Source organism: Hyperolius riggenbachi, chromosome 1, assembly GCF_040937935.1.
Source record: "Hyperolius riggenbachi isolate aHypRig1 chromosome 1, aHypRig1.pri, whole genome shotgun sequence".
Classification (NCBI taxonomy): Eukaryota; Metazoa; Chordata; class Amphibia; order Anura; family Hyperoliidae; genus Hyperolius; species Hyperolius riggenbachi.
Genome location: NC_090646.1, coordinates 488,840,770 through 488,861,374, shown reverse-complemented (window position 1 = coordinate 488,861,374; position 20,605 = coordinate 488,840,770). Strand labels below are relative to the sequence as shown.

The 20,605-nt window shown below is 45.2% G+C and overlaps 1 protein-coding gene across 1 annotated transcript in view; it reads left to right on the top strand.

Moving 5' to 3' along the window:
- The window catches only part of DDX51 (DEAD-box helicase 51), a 35,470-nt gene that overhangs the window by 6,870 nt on the left and 7,995 nt on the right, over positions 1-20,605 (top strand). Inside the window, exons 2-11 of the mRNA XM_068242559.1 lie at positions 3,702-4,161; positions 6,479-6,629; positions 7,583-7,728; positions 10,432-10,503; positions 10,581-10,687; positions 10,802-10,910; positions 11,021-11,163; positions 15,443-15,641; positions 17,450-17,565; positions 19,562-19,678. Of these exons, the coding sequence (XP_068098660.1) occupies positions 3,702-4,161; positions 6,479-6,629; positions 7,583-7,728; positions 10,432-10,503; positions 10,581-10,687; positions 10,802-10,910; positions 11,021-11,163; positions 15,443-15,641; positions 17,450-17,565; positions 19,562-19,678 (1,620 nt within the window). The remainder of the gene's footprint in view (positions 1-3,701; positions 4,162-6,478; positions 6,630-7,582; positions 7,729-10,431; positions 10,504-10,580; positions 10,688-10,801; positions 10,911-11,020; positions 11,164-15,442; positions 15,642-17,449; positions 17,566-19,561; positions 19,679-20,605) is intronic.

Below are 20,605 nucleotides of genomic sequence, written 5' to 3'. Positions count from 1 at the left end.
GCTCTACGGCCAACCCCCCGAACCACGCACTGTACCGTGGATCGGAGGGGTTGGCCGTAGAGCTGCGCAGCCGCACTCGCGGCCAGGCGGACTGCGCAGCCGCGGCCAATGGAACCGGCCATATTGAGAGCGGCACGAGAGCCCGACCCGGCCTGGGGGGTCGGGGTCGGCGCGGGGGGCGATCTCAGGAAGGGGACCCGGCGGAACTGCACGGAGGGCGCGGACGGCGTCCTCCGTGCATTTAAACAGCTTACAGGTACTTTGCTTTTTTAGACATTTTGGGCTCGTAAGTCCTTTAACGTAATACAACATTGCAACATACACTGATAGCAGGAACAGAAAAAGAGTGGGACTGGAGGAGCAGCCTGAGAGCTGATATGAACGCTGCCATTTTCGGCACTGGACGCTACACAGCGACACGCTCCCAACTAGACAGGTGCTACCGATTGTCCGCGAAAAGTAGAAAGGAAGCTGGGGGGGGGGGGGGGATCTTGATGGAGGCAGACGGCAGAGTTCACATGAGCCAGGTTGCTCGAGGAGAAGCGCTCCTAATTTCAAAGTCGGCACGGCTGGGTAATGAGGGTGCAGACGCAGTGCACAGACACAGTGGGGGCCCTGTGGTGCCAGGGCGCACCCTTACTGGGCAGCAGTGGTGGACGTGGGGCCTGGGGCCACCCTGGCTGGGCAGCAGGGGTGGACATGAGGCCTGTGGGCACCCCGGCTGGGCAGCATTGGTGGACATAGAGCCAGCGGGGAGCACCCTGGCTGGGCAGCAGTGATGGACAGGCCAGGGGCAGCATACCTTCTCTGTGGCTGCGATGCAGCAGCCATAGGCCCTCCATTTACAGGCCCTCCATATATATATATATATAAGTAGATAAGAATTATTTATTTTTTTATTTATAATGTGCCAACGTCTTCCATAGCACTGTACAAAGTACAAAAACACACAGTAACGGGAAGCATAGATACATCAGCAGTTTGATACACTACAATCTGGACAACCAGTGACAAAAATGCATACAATTGATGTGTAGTTTGAAAACATGACCAATACTGAAACATTATTTCACACTTTGCCACACCGGCTTGACCTTTTGTGTACCATACAGTTTAATAAAACATTTCCCTGTTAGACATGCGGTTGTTCATGGTGTACATGTGCAGACTCAGGGGTTGACTACACCTAGCAAACTGACACATTCATTGATGATTAGCATATAGTAGTGCACTGGTTTGTTTATATTGGTCACTTGGTGGTATAGACCCGCGAGGGTCTTTGCTGATCCCCCCCACAACTAGTAGTCTAGTGGGGTGTAGCTATCTCGCAGATGATCCACCTGTAGGTGACCCCAAACAATTGTAACCAGTGCACTTGCTGCAATGTGTGGTCAGATTTAACAGCTAGGTAAAATACATATGTGCATGCGTTATACGCCAGCACATATACACTGGTGAGTGTTTAAATTTATATCAGAACGTCCCCATAGGGGACATGAATTCCTTCACAGAAGGTAGCTGGGTGAATAGGTGGTCACCAATAGGGTGTTTAGCAGTGGAATACAAAGAAGCAAAAGAAGTGCCACTCAACAATTGTTTCGCCTATTAAAACAAGGCGTCGTCAGGAGATTATGTAACACAGCGTCAAAGTATATACAATATGTACAAATCCTCCACCCAACCGATAAAATTTCCCCCAGCAACCTGCTCAAGTCAGAGCTGGTTTGTCGAGTGGTAGCCAGGCTTAAATAGTCGCTATAGGTACGCCCCCTATGGGTGCCGCCCCCTCACCTCATATTGATGTATGCAAATCACCTGCCGCCTTTATTCCCAGTGTGCGTCCACACTCTGTATAATTGGATGCATCTACAACCCGCAGTACTCGGCGCGCTGGACGCTTCCTGGTTCCAGACGTCACATCCTGTGACGTCATCTGCGCTCTATGTGTATTGTGCACGCTAGGCATTCCCCCTGTGTACAAATCCACGCCCACTGGTTACCATGGAGACCCCCGTATGCCATCCTCTTCTATAATCCGCCGCTTGTTAGTGTTTTATGTATACAGTACATCGGGCAGGCAATGTAGCCAATCATAACACAGGCATCTTAGCATTAGTGTCTGATTGCGTATGCCGTTTATTCCCTATATGTACTGCCTCATTGTATTTACATTCTACAGGCCTTCCCATTGTATCGGACTCCGCCCCCTGGTTGCCACAGTGACCATCATACACATCACTGTGGCAAAGGTGCAGGCCACCCATACCAGCCAGATCGTTTTTACTGTGCAGCACAACCAAACAAACTTGGGACTAATCATAACCCAAATAATCTGACATCCATATCTGGATGCACATAGCATTCCTCTATAGATCTTTTAGCAACACCGTCATAGTGTGGCACTCCCATATACGGATCACCATCATCCCTGTATACCTTTGGCACATATGTGCATACACGTGATGACCCGTAGTATGCGAGACCTGTTATCATTAGGGGGCAATAAAATACATTTGTGGATCATCCCACGACAGTGAAGGTGCATGGGTAGAAAGTCATGACACAGGGGGGGGGGGGGCGGGAAGAGGACAATGGGGGGGGGGGGGGGGGAAGAGCCACGCATAAACAATTTGTAGGCGCTCTTGAGGATTAGAGGTTCATCACCTCTATAAGGGGTGCAGTGGTAGGGGTGGGGGGGGGGGAGAGGGGGGGAGGGAAAAAGGAAAGAGGGGGGGGGGAACGATTAGATTGTGTTAGAGGGGGAAAATATTCATATTGGTAACATTTTCAACATATGGGGGGGGGGAGGGGGGCTAGATGAAACCCTTTATGGAGAATTCCTCGTTTAAGCCCCTAGGGGCTAAACAATCAAGGCGAAAGATCCATGCTAGCTCTAGCTGTAAAAGCTTCTTGTCCAGATCACCACCTCTCTTACCCTGCCTCCATTGTTGTACCCCCCAAAAGGAGATTGCGAACGGATCTGATATGCTGGGCAGCATTGGTGGACATAGAGCCAGGGGGGAGCACCCTGGCTGGGCAGCAGTGATGGACAGGCCAGGGGCAGCATACCTTCTCTGTGGCTGCGATGCAGCAGCCATAGGCCCTCCATTTACAGGCCCTCCATATATATAAGAATTATTTATTTTTTTATTTATAATGTGCCAACATCTTCCATAGCACTGTACAAAGTACAAAAACACACAGTAACGGGAAGCATAGATACATCAGCAGTTTGATACACTACAATCTGGACAACCAGTGACAAAAATGCATACAATTGATGTGTAGTTTGAAAACATGACCAATACTGAAACATGTTCATTTGATAAAATTCACAGAAACTAAAAAAACAAGGGAAAGCTTACAAATTAGAGCAGGCCTGGGCAAGTTTACGCAGCCCGGACTGCATTCCTTAAATTCCAGCACCCCCTTCCCTCCCCGCAGAGTTGCGAGTGGGCATCGGGTGGTTTGAAACTCACCTTACTCAACCATGTCCTGCGTCGCGTCTCCATGGTGACAGGATTTCACATGACGTGACGTCAGGGTGCGCCAGTGTATTACAACGCCAGATGTGGGCTGTAGTTTGCCCAGCGCTGACCTAGAGGGTAGTGAGGTGGAAACACTAGAGAGGTAGATGGAGTCTGTGTTTTATGATCCAGTTTTCGTTTCAGATATGCTTTAATCCTTTTGAATCCATGTAGATACCTTGGGGATGAAGTGGATTCCTCTGAGGACCGCTCTAAAGCCTTGTTAGAGCAGCTGCGCCAGCGTGCCAGGGAACGACAATCAGAGCTGCAGGGTAAGAAACAGGAACCAAAGGAGGATATTCAGTCAAGCAATCAGGATGAGAATGTGGATAACTCTTTATCCATTGACTCTACTAAGAAAAAGAATAAAGCAAAGAAAAGGAAAATATGTCACCATGAAGATACACAAGCTGAGGAGAACAAATCAAGCAGTTATGCTGAACCAGAAGAATGTCAGGAGACTACAGAAGAAGAGAAGCCACGCAAGAAGAAAATCCATGCCAAACAGCAGCAGCAGGGTAGGGAGCCTGAGGAAGAGAAGAATAGAGATATGGAAGAGAGGAGTCCCGCTAACAAGTCTTCAGATCCAAACTCGCTACTCCTAGGAGGCTTTGAGGCACAGCCAATTCACAAGGTAGGTGAGCATGTTGTATAACATCTAGCCTTCTCTAGATGTTATATGGGTTACTCAGTGCTTGGGAGCTGTTAAAGCCCATCTCCTTAGGTTTTTAATTTCAGCTTCGGATAGCGTGAAATGGGCTTAGAAACATTTTGGGTTATTTTATTGCTGTCTGTGTCCATCTAGACTACCGATGCATCTGCATAGAATTTAGCTCATAACTGTCACCTGATCCTTGCAGAAGACTGTGAATGTGTGTACGATGCTTTACTGTATGTGGATGACTTCAATAAGTCTCTGAGATGGAAAAAAGACAGCATTACATGTACCTGGGGCTTCCTCCAACCCCCTTCAGGCCGTGAGCTCGCCATCCTCCCGGGCTGCCTTGATTCTTCTCTAGCCAGATTAGTAAATCTTCCATTCGCCCTCTTTCGCAAAATTATACCTTTATATTTGAAGTACATCATAACCGCCAGGTTGAACTTTTTTATATATTTAAAGAGGGCCCGAGGTGGGCTCACATAATAATAAAAAAGCCTGTGCTATCCGGGGGGGCTTTGAGCAGATCAGGTAGCCGCCATCCTTGCCGCTCTGCGCCGCTATATAAGCCTGGAATTAATCATATTTGTTTTCGTGACCTCTGGGTCACGACGCTGGAAAGAGAGAGATCTCTCTCAGCGTGCAGGGGGTGCAGCCAGGGAGAGAGAGCTGCCAAATGGATGCTCTGGAAAGCCTGCAGGGAATCCCTCTACTCTCATTACCCACCGAGGTAGGGCAGCATAGGTAACCAGGGATAGGTGTAGCCAGTAATAGGTGGCCGCAGCATGTGTAGCCAGTAGTAGGTGGCCGCAGCAATAGGTAGCCAAGGATAGGTATAGCCAGTAGTAGGTGGCCGCAGCATAGGTAGCCAGAGATAAGTGTAGGCAGGATAGGTGCCCGCAATATAGAGAGCCGGGGGGAGGGGGGTGTAAAGCAGCAGTGGAGGTACTAATACTCAATTGCCGGCGGGTCCTGCACGCTGTTCTAGCTTCATTCTTCTTTCTGAACTTGCATTTCATCTCCTTGGAACAGCGCCCAGGGGTGCTGTTTCAGGGAACTGGCATGCAAGATCAGGAAGGAGGAAGAAGCCAGTACAGCATGCAGGACTTGACAGCAAGTGAGTATTTTTTTTATCCCCACCGCTGTTCGTGCGCACGCAGCTGCATCGTATCCCTGCCGCTACGTCGCCCTGCCCCCCGAAAACTGGTAAAACGAGATTGTGCACGGTATGCATACCTTTTACAATCAAACCGCAGTATACCGTCATACTGGTATACCACAACAACCATAGCCTCAGGTTCTTTAAGGCATTTTATTTTTTTATAGCATATTTGTATGTCAGCTGGTAGGCCTGGTGCACACCAAAAACTGCTAGCAGATCCGCAAAATGCTAGCAGATTTTGAAACGCTTTTTGGCCTAGTGCACACCAGAGCGGTTCTGCTGCAGTTAGCGATCTGCTTGCGATTGCGGATCCGCTAGGGTAATGTATTTCAATGGGCTGGTGCACACCAGAGCGGGAGGCGTTTTGCAGAAACGCATACTCCCGGGCTGATGCAGATTTTGGATTGCGGATGCGTTTGTGCCTCAATGTTAGGTATAGGAAAAACGCAAACCGCTCTGAAAAACGGCACTTCAGAGTGGTTTGCCAGCCGTTTTTTGTTACAGTAGCTGTTCAGTAACAGCTTTACTGTAACAATACATGAAATCTACTACACCAAAAACGCTTCCCAAAACCGCAAAATGCTAGCTGAAACGCTACAGAAAGAGAAGAAAAAGCGTTTCAAAATCTGCTAGCATTTTGCGAATCTGCTAGCGGTTTTTGGTGTGCACCAGGCCTTTCTTCTTTTTCTGTAGCGTTTCAGCTAGCATTGTGCGGTTTTGGGAAGCGTTTTTGGTGTAGTAGATTTCATGTATTGTTACAGTAAAGCTGTTACTGAACAGCTACTGTAACAAAAACCGCCTGGCAAACCGCTCTGAAGTGCCATTTTTCAGAGCGGTTTGCGTTTTTCCTATACTTAACATTGAGGCAGAAACGCATCCGCAATCCAAAATCTGCAGCAGCCCGGGAGTATGCGTTTCTGCAAAACGCCTCCCGCTCTGGTGTGCACCAGCCCATTGAAATACATTACCCTAGCGGATCCGCACCCGCAAGCGGATCGCAAACCGCAGCAGAATCGCTCTGGTGTGCACTACGCCGTATTGTTGGCCTTTCAGAGGAGGAAATCTGCCACAGAATTTGTGTCTTAAATCATAGTGGATGAAACTGATTACAAATATATTGTTGATATTTAGGTGATGCCAGTTCTGCCGCAGTGGTTAGCAAAGCCAAGTCTAGTTCACAAAGATATCAAGCAAAACCTCATCGCTATTCACGATGTTCCTGGTTTGCATCCCAAACTGGCAAAGAAACTGGAAGCGAACAAGGTGAAGACATTCTTTCCAGGTAAGTATAACCATGTAACAATCCATTTCTGTTTAATTGTTTACTATTAATATTGTTGTTTAGAATTTGGTTCTGCATTATTGTGAATTCCCTGACTTCCATGTATGGAAGAGCACTATTCCCAAAAAACGTAATTTTAAGAATGCTGTTACCATAGTCGGATGTTGGCGATAATCAATGAGATGCTAATAATTTTGAGTTGATGCAGCATTATGCAAATTTTGTATGCAAATTTCTGCAGCTTGAAAGTGAACCAATCAATTCCTGCTCAGGTAAAATTTGATCAATTTACAAGCTGCATAAATTTGCATACAACATTTCTGCATTCATTCATAGTGATTTTCATCTCATTGACTATCCCTAGATGGCAATAGTGTGCTTGCTATAATGGTCAATAACAGTATTCTGTAATAGCAGTCAGGTAATTCAGGCTAAATTAAAGTAGAGTTTTTTATATTGCATTAAAGAGAAACTCTGACCAAGAATTGAACTTTATCCCAATCAGTAGCTGATACCCCCTTTTTACAGGAGAAATCTATTCCTTTTCACAAACAGACCATCAGGGGGCACTGTATGGCTGATATTGTGGTGAAACCCCTCCCACAAAGAAATTCTGAGTATGTACTCTTAGCAGTTTCCGGTCTGTGAACCCTGTTGCATTGTGGGAAATAGCTGGTTACAGCTGTTTCCAACTGCCAAAACAGCAAGCAGCAGCTGCATCACTTGCCAGCAGTCAAAATGTCACCATGTAATAAATGTCAGAATATAAATTAGGGATTTAAAATATTTTACAATTGGCAAACACTGACTAAATCATTTATACATAATTATTGTAAAAATGAAGCACTTTTTTTATTACATTATTTTCACTGGAGTTCCTCTTTAAATCTTTTAGCGGTTTATGATTTTGTAAAGCTCTTTCTTCTTTCTTCCTACTCCTCAATGCCTATCAGTGCAAGCTGAAGTTATTCCAGCCATCCTGCAGAGCTGCACTGGTGGTTTTCTCCTTGGCAGAGGTGGATATCGGCCCAGTGACATTTGTGTGTCTGCGCCCACTGGCAGTGGAAAGACCTTGGCATTTGTCATTCCCATAGTGCAGGTGAGACAGCTGACGTTAATAGAAACTTTCTGCTGTTTTAAGTGTAAGTTTTTGATGACCTGACTTCTTCTGTATCCTTTTTTCTGCGGGTGAAATCATGGAGAACCTTGCGATCAGTTTTGATGTCTCTGGCAGGTTGCAGTTATGTGTTCATGTGTCACTTTTGCCCTATACCTAGCCTACACTAGAAGCTACACTCTTTGCGACCAGCCAGTCAGAGACTGGCAAACTGACTCTGTTTCTTCGTAATTTCTCAAATAGAATACATTATGTAGGAGAAATCCATTCTCTACTTTAGAAACAGTTTTGTTCGCCAAGCACAACTGGGTCATGCCCAGAAATGTTTTTGGCAACAACAGGGCTTAAAAAGGTAGTAAGACAACACAGATTGTCAATGACGACAATAACAACAGGTTACAGCGGCTGCAGATTGACAATAAGCAGATAACAGTAACCATAGCGATAACATTTTCCAGTAGCAACAGCGCAGGTGCAGCAACAATAGATTAGCCTTAAGGTCCGTACACACGCCGGACTGGAGGCAACGACGGGTCCGTCGTCACCTCCCGCTGGGTGGGCGTTCCAGCGACAGTCTGGCGTGTGTACAGTCTGTCGGCGGACTGATACGGCTGTTTCTGAGCGATCCGCCGGGCGGATCGCTCAGAAAGAGCCGTATCAGTCTGCCGACAGACTGTACACACGCCGGACTGTCGCTGGAACGCCCACCCAGCGGGAGGTGACGACGGACCCGTTGTTTCCTCCAGTCCGGCGTGTGTACGGACCTTAAGAGGGAAGTGGGGGAGAGCAGGGAGCATAGAAAGAGTTCCGAAGTTTTACAGCAGAGGGGAAAACAAAGTGTTCCTATGCCTTGAAGTCCTGGTGGAGATTATCCCCCCCAAATAATCTACAAGTAAGCAGAGTCATTTTTCTATTTCATTCAGTTAAAAGCTAGTTAAGGATCCCATATTTTAATTCCAGTGATGGTAAATTTGCATTACTATATTGAAAGTTCTTGGCTGGCTAGTTTCTTACTGTCAGGGAAATGGGAGTTGCTTCCCCAGCACAGAGCTGGTTACCTGATTTTGCCAGTGTCCTCTCTTTTCCTGTTTTTATTAGCAAAGTTTTATCTTTCTGTGCCTGCTCAGTGTTTGTGATAAAGCATGTAATACTTTCCAAGCCTTCTTCAGTGAAGTGAAAGCCTAATGCATTTTTCAGGCATTACTTGACTCTGGCAGGCTGCTCCCTAGCCCTCTTTCTGTGGTTTTCCATCTAATCCAGGCAGACAAACAGCTGTCACAGTTTCAAGGACCCACAGCAGTGTTGTGTGTCTCCGACCTTTACTATGCACTGTTGCAGCCGAAAGTGCAGGACACACCTCCGCAGGCACTTAAACCTGCTGCAGGTGTGCCTGGAGAAGAGGGACAAGTGCCTACAGATGGGGGACTAGGGAGCAGCCCTTGAAGATAATAATGCTTGTCATCCCATCCACCACCACCCCCAACAGTCCACACTATTTATGAACCTCCCATATATGATGGTTCTTTTGTATATTTTGTGAAGTAGGTGATTGAGTTGATTTTTACTTACCGGGGGCTTCACCCAATCCCTAAACCCGCTAGTCCAGGCATGGGCAAACTCGTCCCTCCAGCTGTTACCGAACTACAAGTCCCACAATGCATTGCAGGAGTCTGACAGCCACAGTCATGACTCATAAAGGCAAATGCATTGTGGGACTTGTAGTTCCGTAACAGCTGGAGGGTCGAGTTTGCCCATGCCTACTCTAGTCTATCTTGCCCCTCACTGTCCTTTTGCTGAGTTGCTGTCCCAGCCACAGGGGTGTGCCTCCTCAATAGGGAGCATTCTGCGCTTGCGCAGCTTGTAAAACTTGCAACTGCGCAGGCACAGAGTACTACTGGCCCCTGGAGGTTGGCGGGCCGGTCCCCGCATGCACAGTAGTCCCCACTCAGTCGGGAACTTTACAGAGGCTGACAGCGGCAGATTGGTGCTGATCAGGAAGACCGCGAGAGACCAGAGAGATTGCAAGAGGCTGAAAAAAGCCCCAGGTAAGTAAAAATCATTTTTTTTTTCTTTTCATTTAAGGACGCCTATAACAAGAAAACAAACTACAGGATCCAATCAGTCGAGTATTTTCTAAATATTTATTGCAAAATGTACAGACAGACATGCATTACTATTTTTTTTTTTTAAAGATTCTTTATTTCAACAAAGAGAAGACATAACATAACAAGACAGTGTCCTTATAGATCCTAATGATAAGTTTAACAATATAAGCCAGACAGCTAGCCAGTGCTGTCCAGCAGCTTACACATAAAGCTGCCAATAGGACCAATTACATTTTGCAATACAGTATATCAAATCACAGTGAAATCAAAATAGCATGTTTACATATAGCCATGTTATGTTTATACAGGAGCCATCTAGATTTGAATATGCTTATATAACTGGGTAACCCGGCGCCCATAGGGATCATACAACCGAGTACCAGCTATAGTAATCAATTGACGACTCTAAAAGACATGCATTACTATTTAATGCAAATGTACTATCAAATGCATTTTAAACAAGGACAGGCTGTAGTGTTCTATGTATATCTGCTTGTTCATTGTAAAAACTTGCACATTATCTTTATGCCTAACCCACCAAAATGTATAGTTCATTCATTTCATGCCTGTTTGTCCACAGCTTCTACTGAATCGTGTTGTATGTGAGGTTCGTGCACTTGTCGTTTTACCAACGAAGGAGTTGGCGCAGCAGGTAAGTGGACTTTGATAATGTGGCCACTGATGATGTATATTTTCTGTATTATTTATTCTTTCCTTGTTTTTTGCTAGGTCTGCAAGGTGTTTAATATTTATGTTGATGGTACCGGACTGAAAGTAGTCTTGGTAGCTGGTCATAAATCATTTGCCAAAGAGCAAGAGTCTCTAGTACTTGCAAAGTAAGTTTTTTTAGGTTAACAGTTAGATTGTTCACTTATTGTTTCATTTTTCCTCCTGTGCCAGCATTCAACCGAGGCAGTAGTGCTGATTAATCATCTCTGATACTCTCGCAGGTCGTCTGGCTTCTGCAGTTTGGCTGACATTCTCGTGTGCACACCAGGAAGGCTTGTTGACCACATTCAGCAAACAGAAGGATTCACTTTAAGGCACCTGCGCTTCTTGGTAAAGTTGTACTTATACATTTACTGCCCCCTTAGGTTATGAGAACACAGACTTTGTAGTTAAGAGTCTGTGCAGCATGGTGTATGCATCATGTCATATTTATTCTGCAGGTTATTGATGAAGCTGATCGCATGATTGATTCTATGAATCAGGACTGGCTACCCCATGTTACAAAAGCAGCCTTTAAGACAGATCCCGATTCTCATCCTGTCCTTTTTACCAGGAAGGACAATGTAGTGACCACTGTCGCCAAGTAAGTACCTTTAAGAGTATAAACTCCATGGAATGTCATTGGGATTGCACAGTCCACCTAAAATCATTAGCTGCAAAAATGTTAGTGGACCTGAACTCAGAGCTCCTCTATGCTCTAAAACCTAGGTTCTCAACATGCGGTACGCGTACCCCAGGGGGTACTTCTGATGGGTCCAGGAGGTACTCGGGCTTGATATACTTAACTAAGAATAACAAATTTAGAGATATAGAAAATTATAATTCTTATTTAAACAACACCAAATTAGTATTTTAGCTACCGTATATACTCGGCTATAAGTCGAGAAATTTAGGTCTGATCTACTTTTGTAAAGTAGGGGGGTCGACTTATACTCGTGTCAGACCTAAATTTCTGACTTGTAGCTGAGTATCAATTGACCCCTCTGCTCTGCATCTGCTGCAGTATGATCCCACTAGTGCTGCCAGCCAAGCGGATTTTATCCCCCTGCTCTATGATTCCTAGATGCCACAATGCTGTGCCCCCCTGCAAGCAGGAGAATGGACTAACCCCCGCTCATTACTTATTCTCTCAGACGGCAGCTGAGAATGCTGGTCCCCGCTGAGCATGTGATGCTCCGGCGGCTGCCGGGGTAGGAGCCGCTCACTTTTCCCCATTAAAATGAATAATACAGCTCTCTCCCTGGCACTCGCTGTATGTGCTGACACTTCAGGGAGGAGCAGCAATTAGATGGGCATGGGACAATGATGAGAATGGCGGGGGGCGGAGATTAAATCGCCGGTGTCCTGTCATGAAATGCTGCTTGCATCAGGGATAGGCAGGTGAGGACAGTGATCGGTGGCTGGAACGGAGGGATTTAGAGCGGCTCCTACAACCGCTGCGGGAGTAGAAGCTGCTCTAAAAATCCTTCTGTTCCAGCCACCGATCACTGTCCTGACCTGCCTATCCCTGATGCAAGCAGCTTTTCATGACAGGACACCGGCGATAAAGCTTCATTGACAGTGCGGTATCCTCTATACTCCCTCCTTTCCGCTCTCTGTCCAATAGTACAGCGCGACTCCCGATGTCACATGACACATGAAGTCACATGACATCAGGAACCGGAGCTGTACTATTGGACAGAGAGCGGCATGAATGGAGAGTGTATAGAGGATTCAGCGCTGGCAATCGAACTGTAAGTGTTGGCTTCTGCTGCAGTGCTCACTGTGATCGCACAGAGGGGGGGGGGAGAGGATGGAAGCACAAAATAGTTTAGCATTGCGGGGAAGGGGACAGAAAGAAGCTGCCTTCCCAGCGCATAACATTACAGAGTTGTGCTGGGAGGGAGGGGGGATTTTCAGTGTGTTGCAGGTGATTTAGCACTGTGGGGAGGGATAGAGAGATGCTGGCTGCTGGGGCTCTGGGAAGGGTTTATTGTTTAAAGCAGACCTGATCTCAGATCTTTCTCTCTGCTCTAAAAGATATGCAATAGCATGATATCCTTTAAAAGAAAAATGCCTTTTGTTTGCAGATGAATTGCAGAATTTGTATCAGCTGTAGTGTGTCTACTTCCTGCTTTCATGGAAGCAGGCATATTGTTAACATCCTGTGCTTTCAAATGAGTTTATCTGCCTTGTCAGGTGACACAGAGAAGAGATCAAATTACAACTTGTTATTAGACACAGATGAGTAGGGATTAGACAGGCTAAACTCTCTTAATACATACAGTTTGCATTTCTCTATGTTTTCATTATGTCTTGTGCAAGGCTTCAAGTCTACTGTGCAGCCATTAACTTTGCTAGATAGACCTATACTTGAGTTATTAAAAAATTCCAGCTTAAGAGGGTCAAATAGTGGGGTCGACTTATACACGAAGTCGACTTATATCCGAGTATATACGGTAATTAAAAGCAATAATAAATGCTTGCACATTGTTTAGAACCAATTATCATGTACGACAATTAAATATATATTTGTCAAGGGGTACTTGTGATCATGTTTACTATGCTAGGGGCTACTCGATGAGTACAGGGTTTTAAAAAGGGGTACACACTTATAAAATGTTGAGAAACACTGCTCTAAAAGATACACAACAGTAGTCTATGTCCGATTATGCTCTTATTCAATTATGATGACTCTAAAAATGCCGACCCCACTGTAACCAACAACCCTATACCAAGCAAGCTATCACATTTGATCATCATAGCCTCACGCAAGGTTATATTCAATAAATGGATCTACCCAAGCATCCATACTGTGTGGGATGTAAGGGAAGAATTGTTTCATTTATATAACTAAGATAGACTTAAAGCAATCATTCATAAAGACAAGAAGACAGCAAGTTTTTTCAAAAAGTGGAAAGGCTTTATTCTTGCATGTTTCACAAACAGCGAGATAGGAGCACTTATGGAGCACTTCAAATACACTAAATGGTATCTTACGGAACACTTGCAAGGATCCTTGGGATGACTTGATATCACATAAGTGGACTAACTAGTCATTTTACTCTCAGAGATGACAGAAGGGAGGGTAGGGGATAGGGGAGGTAGGAGATATAAGATGTTAGAAACCTGTTCAATTTGAAACAAACATCTGGTTACCACCGATGCTCTGGCCCCGCCTCCGGTTCACTTCTGGAATTTCTGACTGTAAAGTCTGAAAACCACTGCGCCTGCGTTGCCGTGTCCTCGATCCCGCTGATGTCACCAAGAGCGCACAGCGCAGGCCCAGTATGGTCTATGTCTGCGCTGTACGCTCCTGGTGTCATCAGCGGGAGTGAGGACACGGCAACGCAGGCGCAGTGGTTTTCTGACTTTAAAGTCAGAAATTCCAGAAGTGAACTGGAGGCGGGGCTGGAGCATTGGGGAGTGGCTGCGCCAACACAGGATGTCTGCGGGGGACCATTAGAAGCCCCGGGTAAGTTCAACTCATTTTCCCACGACCCCCCCTACAGTATCCCTTTAACGCCATGCATGCCCTTGTAATGATGCTGTTTGTTTAAATGCTGTTCATAATATCTTCTGCCTGTTGGGAAATATAATAAAAAATGTGTTTAAAAAAGATACATAACAGCATAATAACCTTTAAACAAAAACATTTCTTTGTTGCAGCTGATACAAATCCTAAAATACATCTGCACTGTTTCTACTTCCTGATTCATGGAAGCAGACATATTGTTTACAGCCTGTACTTTCAAATAGACTTTTCTGCTGCAGTCATGTGACACGGGAGAGATCAAATTACAACTTGTGATTACACTCAAATGAGGGGGAATTATACAGTCTAAACTCTCTAAATACATACAGAGTGCATTTCTCTATGTTTTCCTTCTGTCCTGTGCAAGAGTTCAGGTCCACTTTAACACTCCTCTTCAGACAGCTGTCATGCTATTAGAAGAGGTTATCGATAAAGAAACAGGTTGCTTAGTGACCAACTAATTATTTTCAGAGGCATTAAAATGATAGTTCTCTCCTGGGAGGAAACTCTAAAACACTGTTAATCAGGTGGATGTGAATCACTATGAAGGCCCATGCACACTCTAGATTAAAGTCAGCTGAGGCAGCCAATAACGACTCCTCTACAGATAATTCAGCGTGTGTACAGTAACTCCTGACGGCCAGCAGGTGGATCAATTTGGCTGAACGTTGGCTGACAGCTTTGCTCTCCCCGCTCATCCCGCCCACCATCTACAGCCTCGGCTCAGCGATGTTGCCAGAGGGATTGGTTCCTAACCTTGTTCATCTGGCGTGTGTACGGGCCTTACATTTCAACACTGAAGCCACATCACATGCCAAATGCCGGCTCACCCTGCTGCCGCTGAAAGCGTTAATACCTTTCCCTCTCCAGGTCGTAGCTACTGGTATGTGGGGGAGAGAGGGGGGTAAGGGAGGGGGGAGGATGGAGTTAATGACACGTGATTCGTGGTCCAGCTATTGACGGCACCCAAATTACCGATGTGTGGCAGTAGACTATATAGCATTGCAGCTATAGCCCATGCGAAGCATAGCGTGCGCTGAGATGAGCTGTTTCGCTATATGGTAGAGAGTAAAGGTAACCTCAGTCCCAGGCTAGTGATAGTCATCATAGTCTTTCCTGTGTTGAAGAGAGAGCCACACTTCCTTTGCTTTTGTAGTTATAAATAAAACACTCAGATATAAAGAGCTGCACAGCCTAAATCTGAGCTTATAACTTGCTAACTATCGGCGAGTATGTGTCCTCCTGAAATGAGTGGCTAGCTTTCTGTAATCACCGCCTTACCCATCAATGTATCATACCCCTTCATACATGACTGTGCATATCTTTCTCTAATGTTTGCCTTCTGCAGTTCCTGCCAGTGTCAGATACCACTGCAAAAGCTGCTCTTCTCTGCCACTTTGACTCACAATCCAGAGAAGCTTCAGCAACTAGGACTGTACCAGCCCCGCCTCTTCACGTCTTTACACAAGCAACCCCCAAAAGCCACTGCTGAGGACCCAGATGGGCCTGTCTCTGCTGGAAACTTCTCCCTGCCAGAGGGGCTGACGGTGAGTGGCTCACATATGTCTTGTAGACTGTAGAAATGCCTGGCCTGGCTTATATTAAGGATAACTGTGACAAGGGATATGGCGACTGCCATATTTATTTCCTTTTCAGCAATACCAGTTGCCTGACAGCCCTGCTGGTTTATTTGGCTGCAGTAGTGTCTGAATCACACCAGAAACAAGTATGCAGCTAATCTTGCCAGATCTGACAATAATGTCAGAAACACCTGATCTGCTGCATGCTTGTTCAGGGTCTATGGCTAAAAGTATTAGAGGCAGAGGATAGCCAGGCAGCTGGTATTAAAAGGAAATAAATATGGCAGCCTCCATATCAGTCTCACCTCGGGTGTCCTTTATGATTCAAATTTAGTAGTGCACATAAGGAGAAGAAAGTTCTATGCATTAACTGGTTGAATACACCTGAAATACCAGTAAGCGTATGTAATAGCCCTATAAATGTAGTACTATGAACTGCAAAAAAAACTCCTCAGAATTGCAAACAGTTATGTTACATACAAAAGTTTAGATGTAGCCTAGTCATCTTGGTAAAACCAGTGTAGTTTGCTTCCTGCTAGAAGAGGTATGGGGCCCATCAACAGGCATTGTGGACATATACCGCTAATTCTTAAAGTGGAAGGAATTTAGCATATCTACAGCATATGGTCCATTGCAGTGTATGGCATTCACCACAGTGAAAATCGTGACTGCTTTTTGGTGACTTATAAAGTGACAATAACGCCACTTTATAGATATTGTGACCAGCACTTATTGCCAATAATTTTTGGAAGAAGAAATGATCATAAGGAGCTGGTGATCATTTCAGCTGATTGCCGCTTTTATAAATTTAGTGATCTTAAGATTTCCACGAAAGTGCTGTTATTTCTGCAGAAACAGCAGTCTAAAGATTGGCTCCGTTATAAACAGTTTCTGTAAATGTTTCCTTAAAGGAAGGTCCAAGGTAATCAAAAAACAAAAATCTATTTACCTGGGGCTTCCTCCAGCCCCTGGCAGCCGTCCTGTGCCCACAACGCAGCTCTGGTGGCTCCCGGTCGGCTCCCTTGCCAGGTCAGCATCTACTTTGCTTCAGCATGCAGCTCATGGAGCACAAGAAGGCTGCAAGGGACTGGAGTAAGCCCCAGGTAAGTAGATTTTTGTTTTTTAATCACCTCGGACCTTCCCTTTTAACGCACTGCTCTTACTGTGATATGAAACAAGTGAGGTTGTATGGAACTTCTGTAGTATACTCAAATCTGTCGACGTTATTGACTTGTGGGAGCTCAAAACAATATCCAGCCAATAATGGTGTGTTTGGGCTCACTTTATAGAGTTAAAGTGTTTACAGTATTTAAAGGTCAACACTCTTATATATCAGGCTCCATCCTGTAGGTTACGCCCATCAAGCTTCTCTAAAGTCTGCTGCTGGGATTAGAATGAAGCAAAGTTTTTTTTTTTTTTTTTTCTTCCCTCTGTCTCTTTTCCTGCGCAGATAAAGTAGGGTATAAGCAGATTCTGTGTGTGTCAGAAATATGAAGATGTGACAACTTAGGAAGTCTTTCTGATGGATGGGTCATTTCCTCTTGTTCAGTGAAAGGGGATTATCCTATCAGAGCATGACTGGAGCAACAAAATATAATTGCACTAGAGCTAAATGTTTTCCAATCCCATTAGTAAGAGCAGAAGCTTGTCCATGTGACATATTAATCTGTATGGCTTTCACTGTTTGTTAACACTACTTCCCTGTCTTGAATGTTATGTGTGGCGGAATTATGGAAGAAACTACCATAATACATTTCTGTGATCTTCTTCTCCAGCATTATTATATCCCCTGCAACCTCAACTCCAAACCTTTGATTCTCCTTCACTTCCTGCTGACTCTGCGCTTCTCCCGTGTGCTGTGCTTTGCCAATTCCAGAGAGTCTTCCCACCGGTGAGTCATTGTTATTTTCTAAGATACAGAGTATCTGAATGAGAGGACCTCTATACCAGGGGTATCAAATTCAATTACGTATGGGGCCAAAATCTGAAACAGTCTTAAAGGGAAGGTCCAAGCAAAATAAAAAAATGAGTTTCACTTACCTGGGGCTTCTACCAGTCCCATGCAGCCATCCTGTGCCCTCGTCACTCACTGCTGCTCCAGTCCCCCGCCAGAGGCTTGCCGACCTCGGAGGTCGGCGGGCCGAATTGCGTACATTTTTACGCATTCCCGCTAGTGCAGGAACACTATCACATACATTTTTACGCGTTAGTGGTTCAACGCGTAAAAATTTACGCATTGAACCAGTAATGCGTAAAAATGTATGTGGTAGTGTTCCTGCACTAGCGGGAATGCGTAAAAATGTATGCAATGCGGCCCGCCGACCTCCGAGGTCGGCAAGCTGCTAGCGGGGGACTGGAGCAGCAGTGAGTGACTACGAGGGCACAAGAAGGCTGCATGGGACTGGTAGAAGCCCCAGGTAAGTGAAACTCATTTTTTTATTTTGCTTGGACCTTCCCTTTAAGGCCAAATTGTTTAATAAGATTTAAACAGTCTCAAATAAAGTGGTGTAACTATAGCGATCATGGTGGCCCACACCTACTCCTTCTTCAGAGTAGCACCGTGGAGCAGTTTAATATTTACCTACTCCAGTGCTGCTTTAGGTCTCCTCTGATCTTCCTGACAGCCACACGTGCTATGCTGCATATCTCTGGCTCAAAATGCATGTCATGTGATCGGAAGTGAACCTGGAGGTATGGAAGCAGAGAGCATACAACTGCCGAAAAGAACAGAAGAGACACAATGCCATGCTGGAGTAGGTAAATATTACACTGCTCTTCTGCGCTACTCTGCTATGTGGGGAGATGGAGTCAGGGGGGAAAGGTGAGTGTCTGTTACTTACAACATGGATAGTTGGTGGTTGGATCTGTCGCATCCGTCACTCGTCAACCGTTGTTACCTTTAAACGCTCTCTAAAAACTAATTTGTTTCCGACAAGCATATGCGCTACCTTAGGCCACTTCCCTTTGTCCTAAGACCAAACTGCACTACTACTAGATATCCTAAAACACATTGCCTCTATATATTTGTTGTATACTACTCCTCCTCTTGTATGCGCCCCCCCCCCCCCCCCATTCCCTTTAGATTGTAAGCTCACAAGGGCAGGGCTCTCTCCCCCTTTTGTGTCTTGGAAATCATTATACATTTTATTTATCATGTTACTTTTATCAATGTCATTACCAATTCTGTATTTTGTATGATTTTTTTTGTAGTGTCACTAATTCTGTATCTTGTATATTAGTGTACACCATTGTCTGTATTATTATGTACTCCATGTTGGTTTCTTACTTTGTACAGCGCCACAGAATATGTTGTCGCTTTATAAATCACTAATAATAATCCCAGGAGGAGACCCCATGGTATTTTTGCTGGAGGGAGTCCTATAGGTTGTTGCTCCAAACTGGTTCAAACTGGCAATGCTTTGACCATAAACACTGTCACCGATGTGCTTCTTTGGATGGGAAGGTACTGAGCTGTTGTTCTTTTACTACTTATGATGATGCGCATTTGAAGTTTTTGAGGGCCGACAGAGTGGCACAGATGTGATGTCACAGGACAAGAGGGAAGAACAAAGCTATAAGTCTGGTGGATAGCTGGCCAGGCAGGAGCCTGGGGCTGCTATACACACACCGGATTATTGGCAGAGGCTGTTGTACTCGCTTGGCTCAGCTGACTTCAATACAGAGTGTGAATAACACACTGGTGGGGTTGATGCAGAAAAGTCTAGTAGGGATGCAGTGTTCTGTGCATTAATTACTGCAGGGAAGAGACCCTACAAGCACATAGGTCCACTTGCACTCTTCTGGTGTTTCCATACTTTAGTATTTTATATTTTAATGCAAGCATTGTTTGTCCTTAGTACTGATTCTTGCTTCTCTGTGTTTCTCAGCCTCTTCCTGCTGGTAAAGCTCTTCGGAGGGATTGGGGTTGCTGAATTCTCCTCCCGTCTCAGCCCTGGAGAGAGGAAGAAGACTCTGAAAGAGTTTGAGCAAGGAAAGCTACAGCTGTGAGTTGCAGTAGCTACGCAGGGGTTTAGATGGAGGGCACAGCTAATAGTTTTCAAATCAGCTAATGAACTTAAAGTGAACTTATCGTTGTTCTGGGCATTTGCAAATGAACATTGCAGCCTTAGACTCCCTACCCCAGGGTACCCTGGACATATTTGATATGCTATTCCTTTACACCTTTCAGATCCATACTGATAGAATCCTTGGCCTGTGACTTGGAGATGTGTATTGCATTAATATTGGTGACTGAGGTGCTTGTGTGGTTTATGGAAGGGACAGGACAGAACGCAAAGTTTAAAAAAAAAAAAGTTTAACAATGGACAGCAATGGTTTGAAAAGCTAACTGACAAGTTTGCTTAAATTACATGAAACAAATCGCATCTCGCCTCATCCATAATTACAGTGGCGTGGGAAAACAAATATTTGCCCTTTTCATGTTTTCCTCTGCATTATAATTTCAGAACATTGTAAAGGCAAGATAAGTTCTTTTCCCTTTTAAAGAGAATCTGTACTGTGAAAATCCTACATAAATAAACGTACCAGCCTGTTTGTTGTCTTCTTCTAGCCCCCTCTGTGACATTTTCGCTGCCCCCTGCTGCTTTCTTGGTGATAAACTCACTGTTTTATGCATTGTTTTTGTAAACAATGAAGATGGCCGCCAAACAGGAATAACATTATCAGAGCAGGTGCCTGTTTGCAGAGGCTCCTCTCAAACGTGATTTGATTGCTGGAATGTTACACCACTTGTTGCCTTAGCTGCTTGTCTGAGCTCTGAACTGATCTTTCTGCACTCACAGCTGTTCACAAAGTCACAGCTCCTGAGCCTGCAGACGCTGGCTGTGAGCAGAGACCTTGTCTGACTCCTACACACAGCACACACACAGAGCCTGCAGGGAGCGTGGAGGAGGTGTGTATAACTTCTCCCT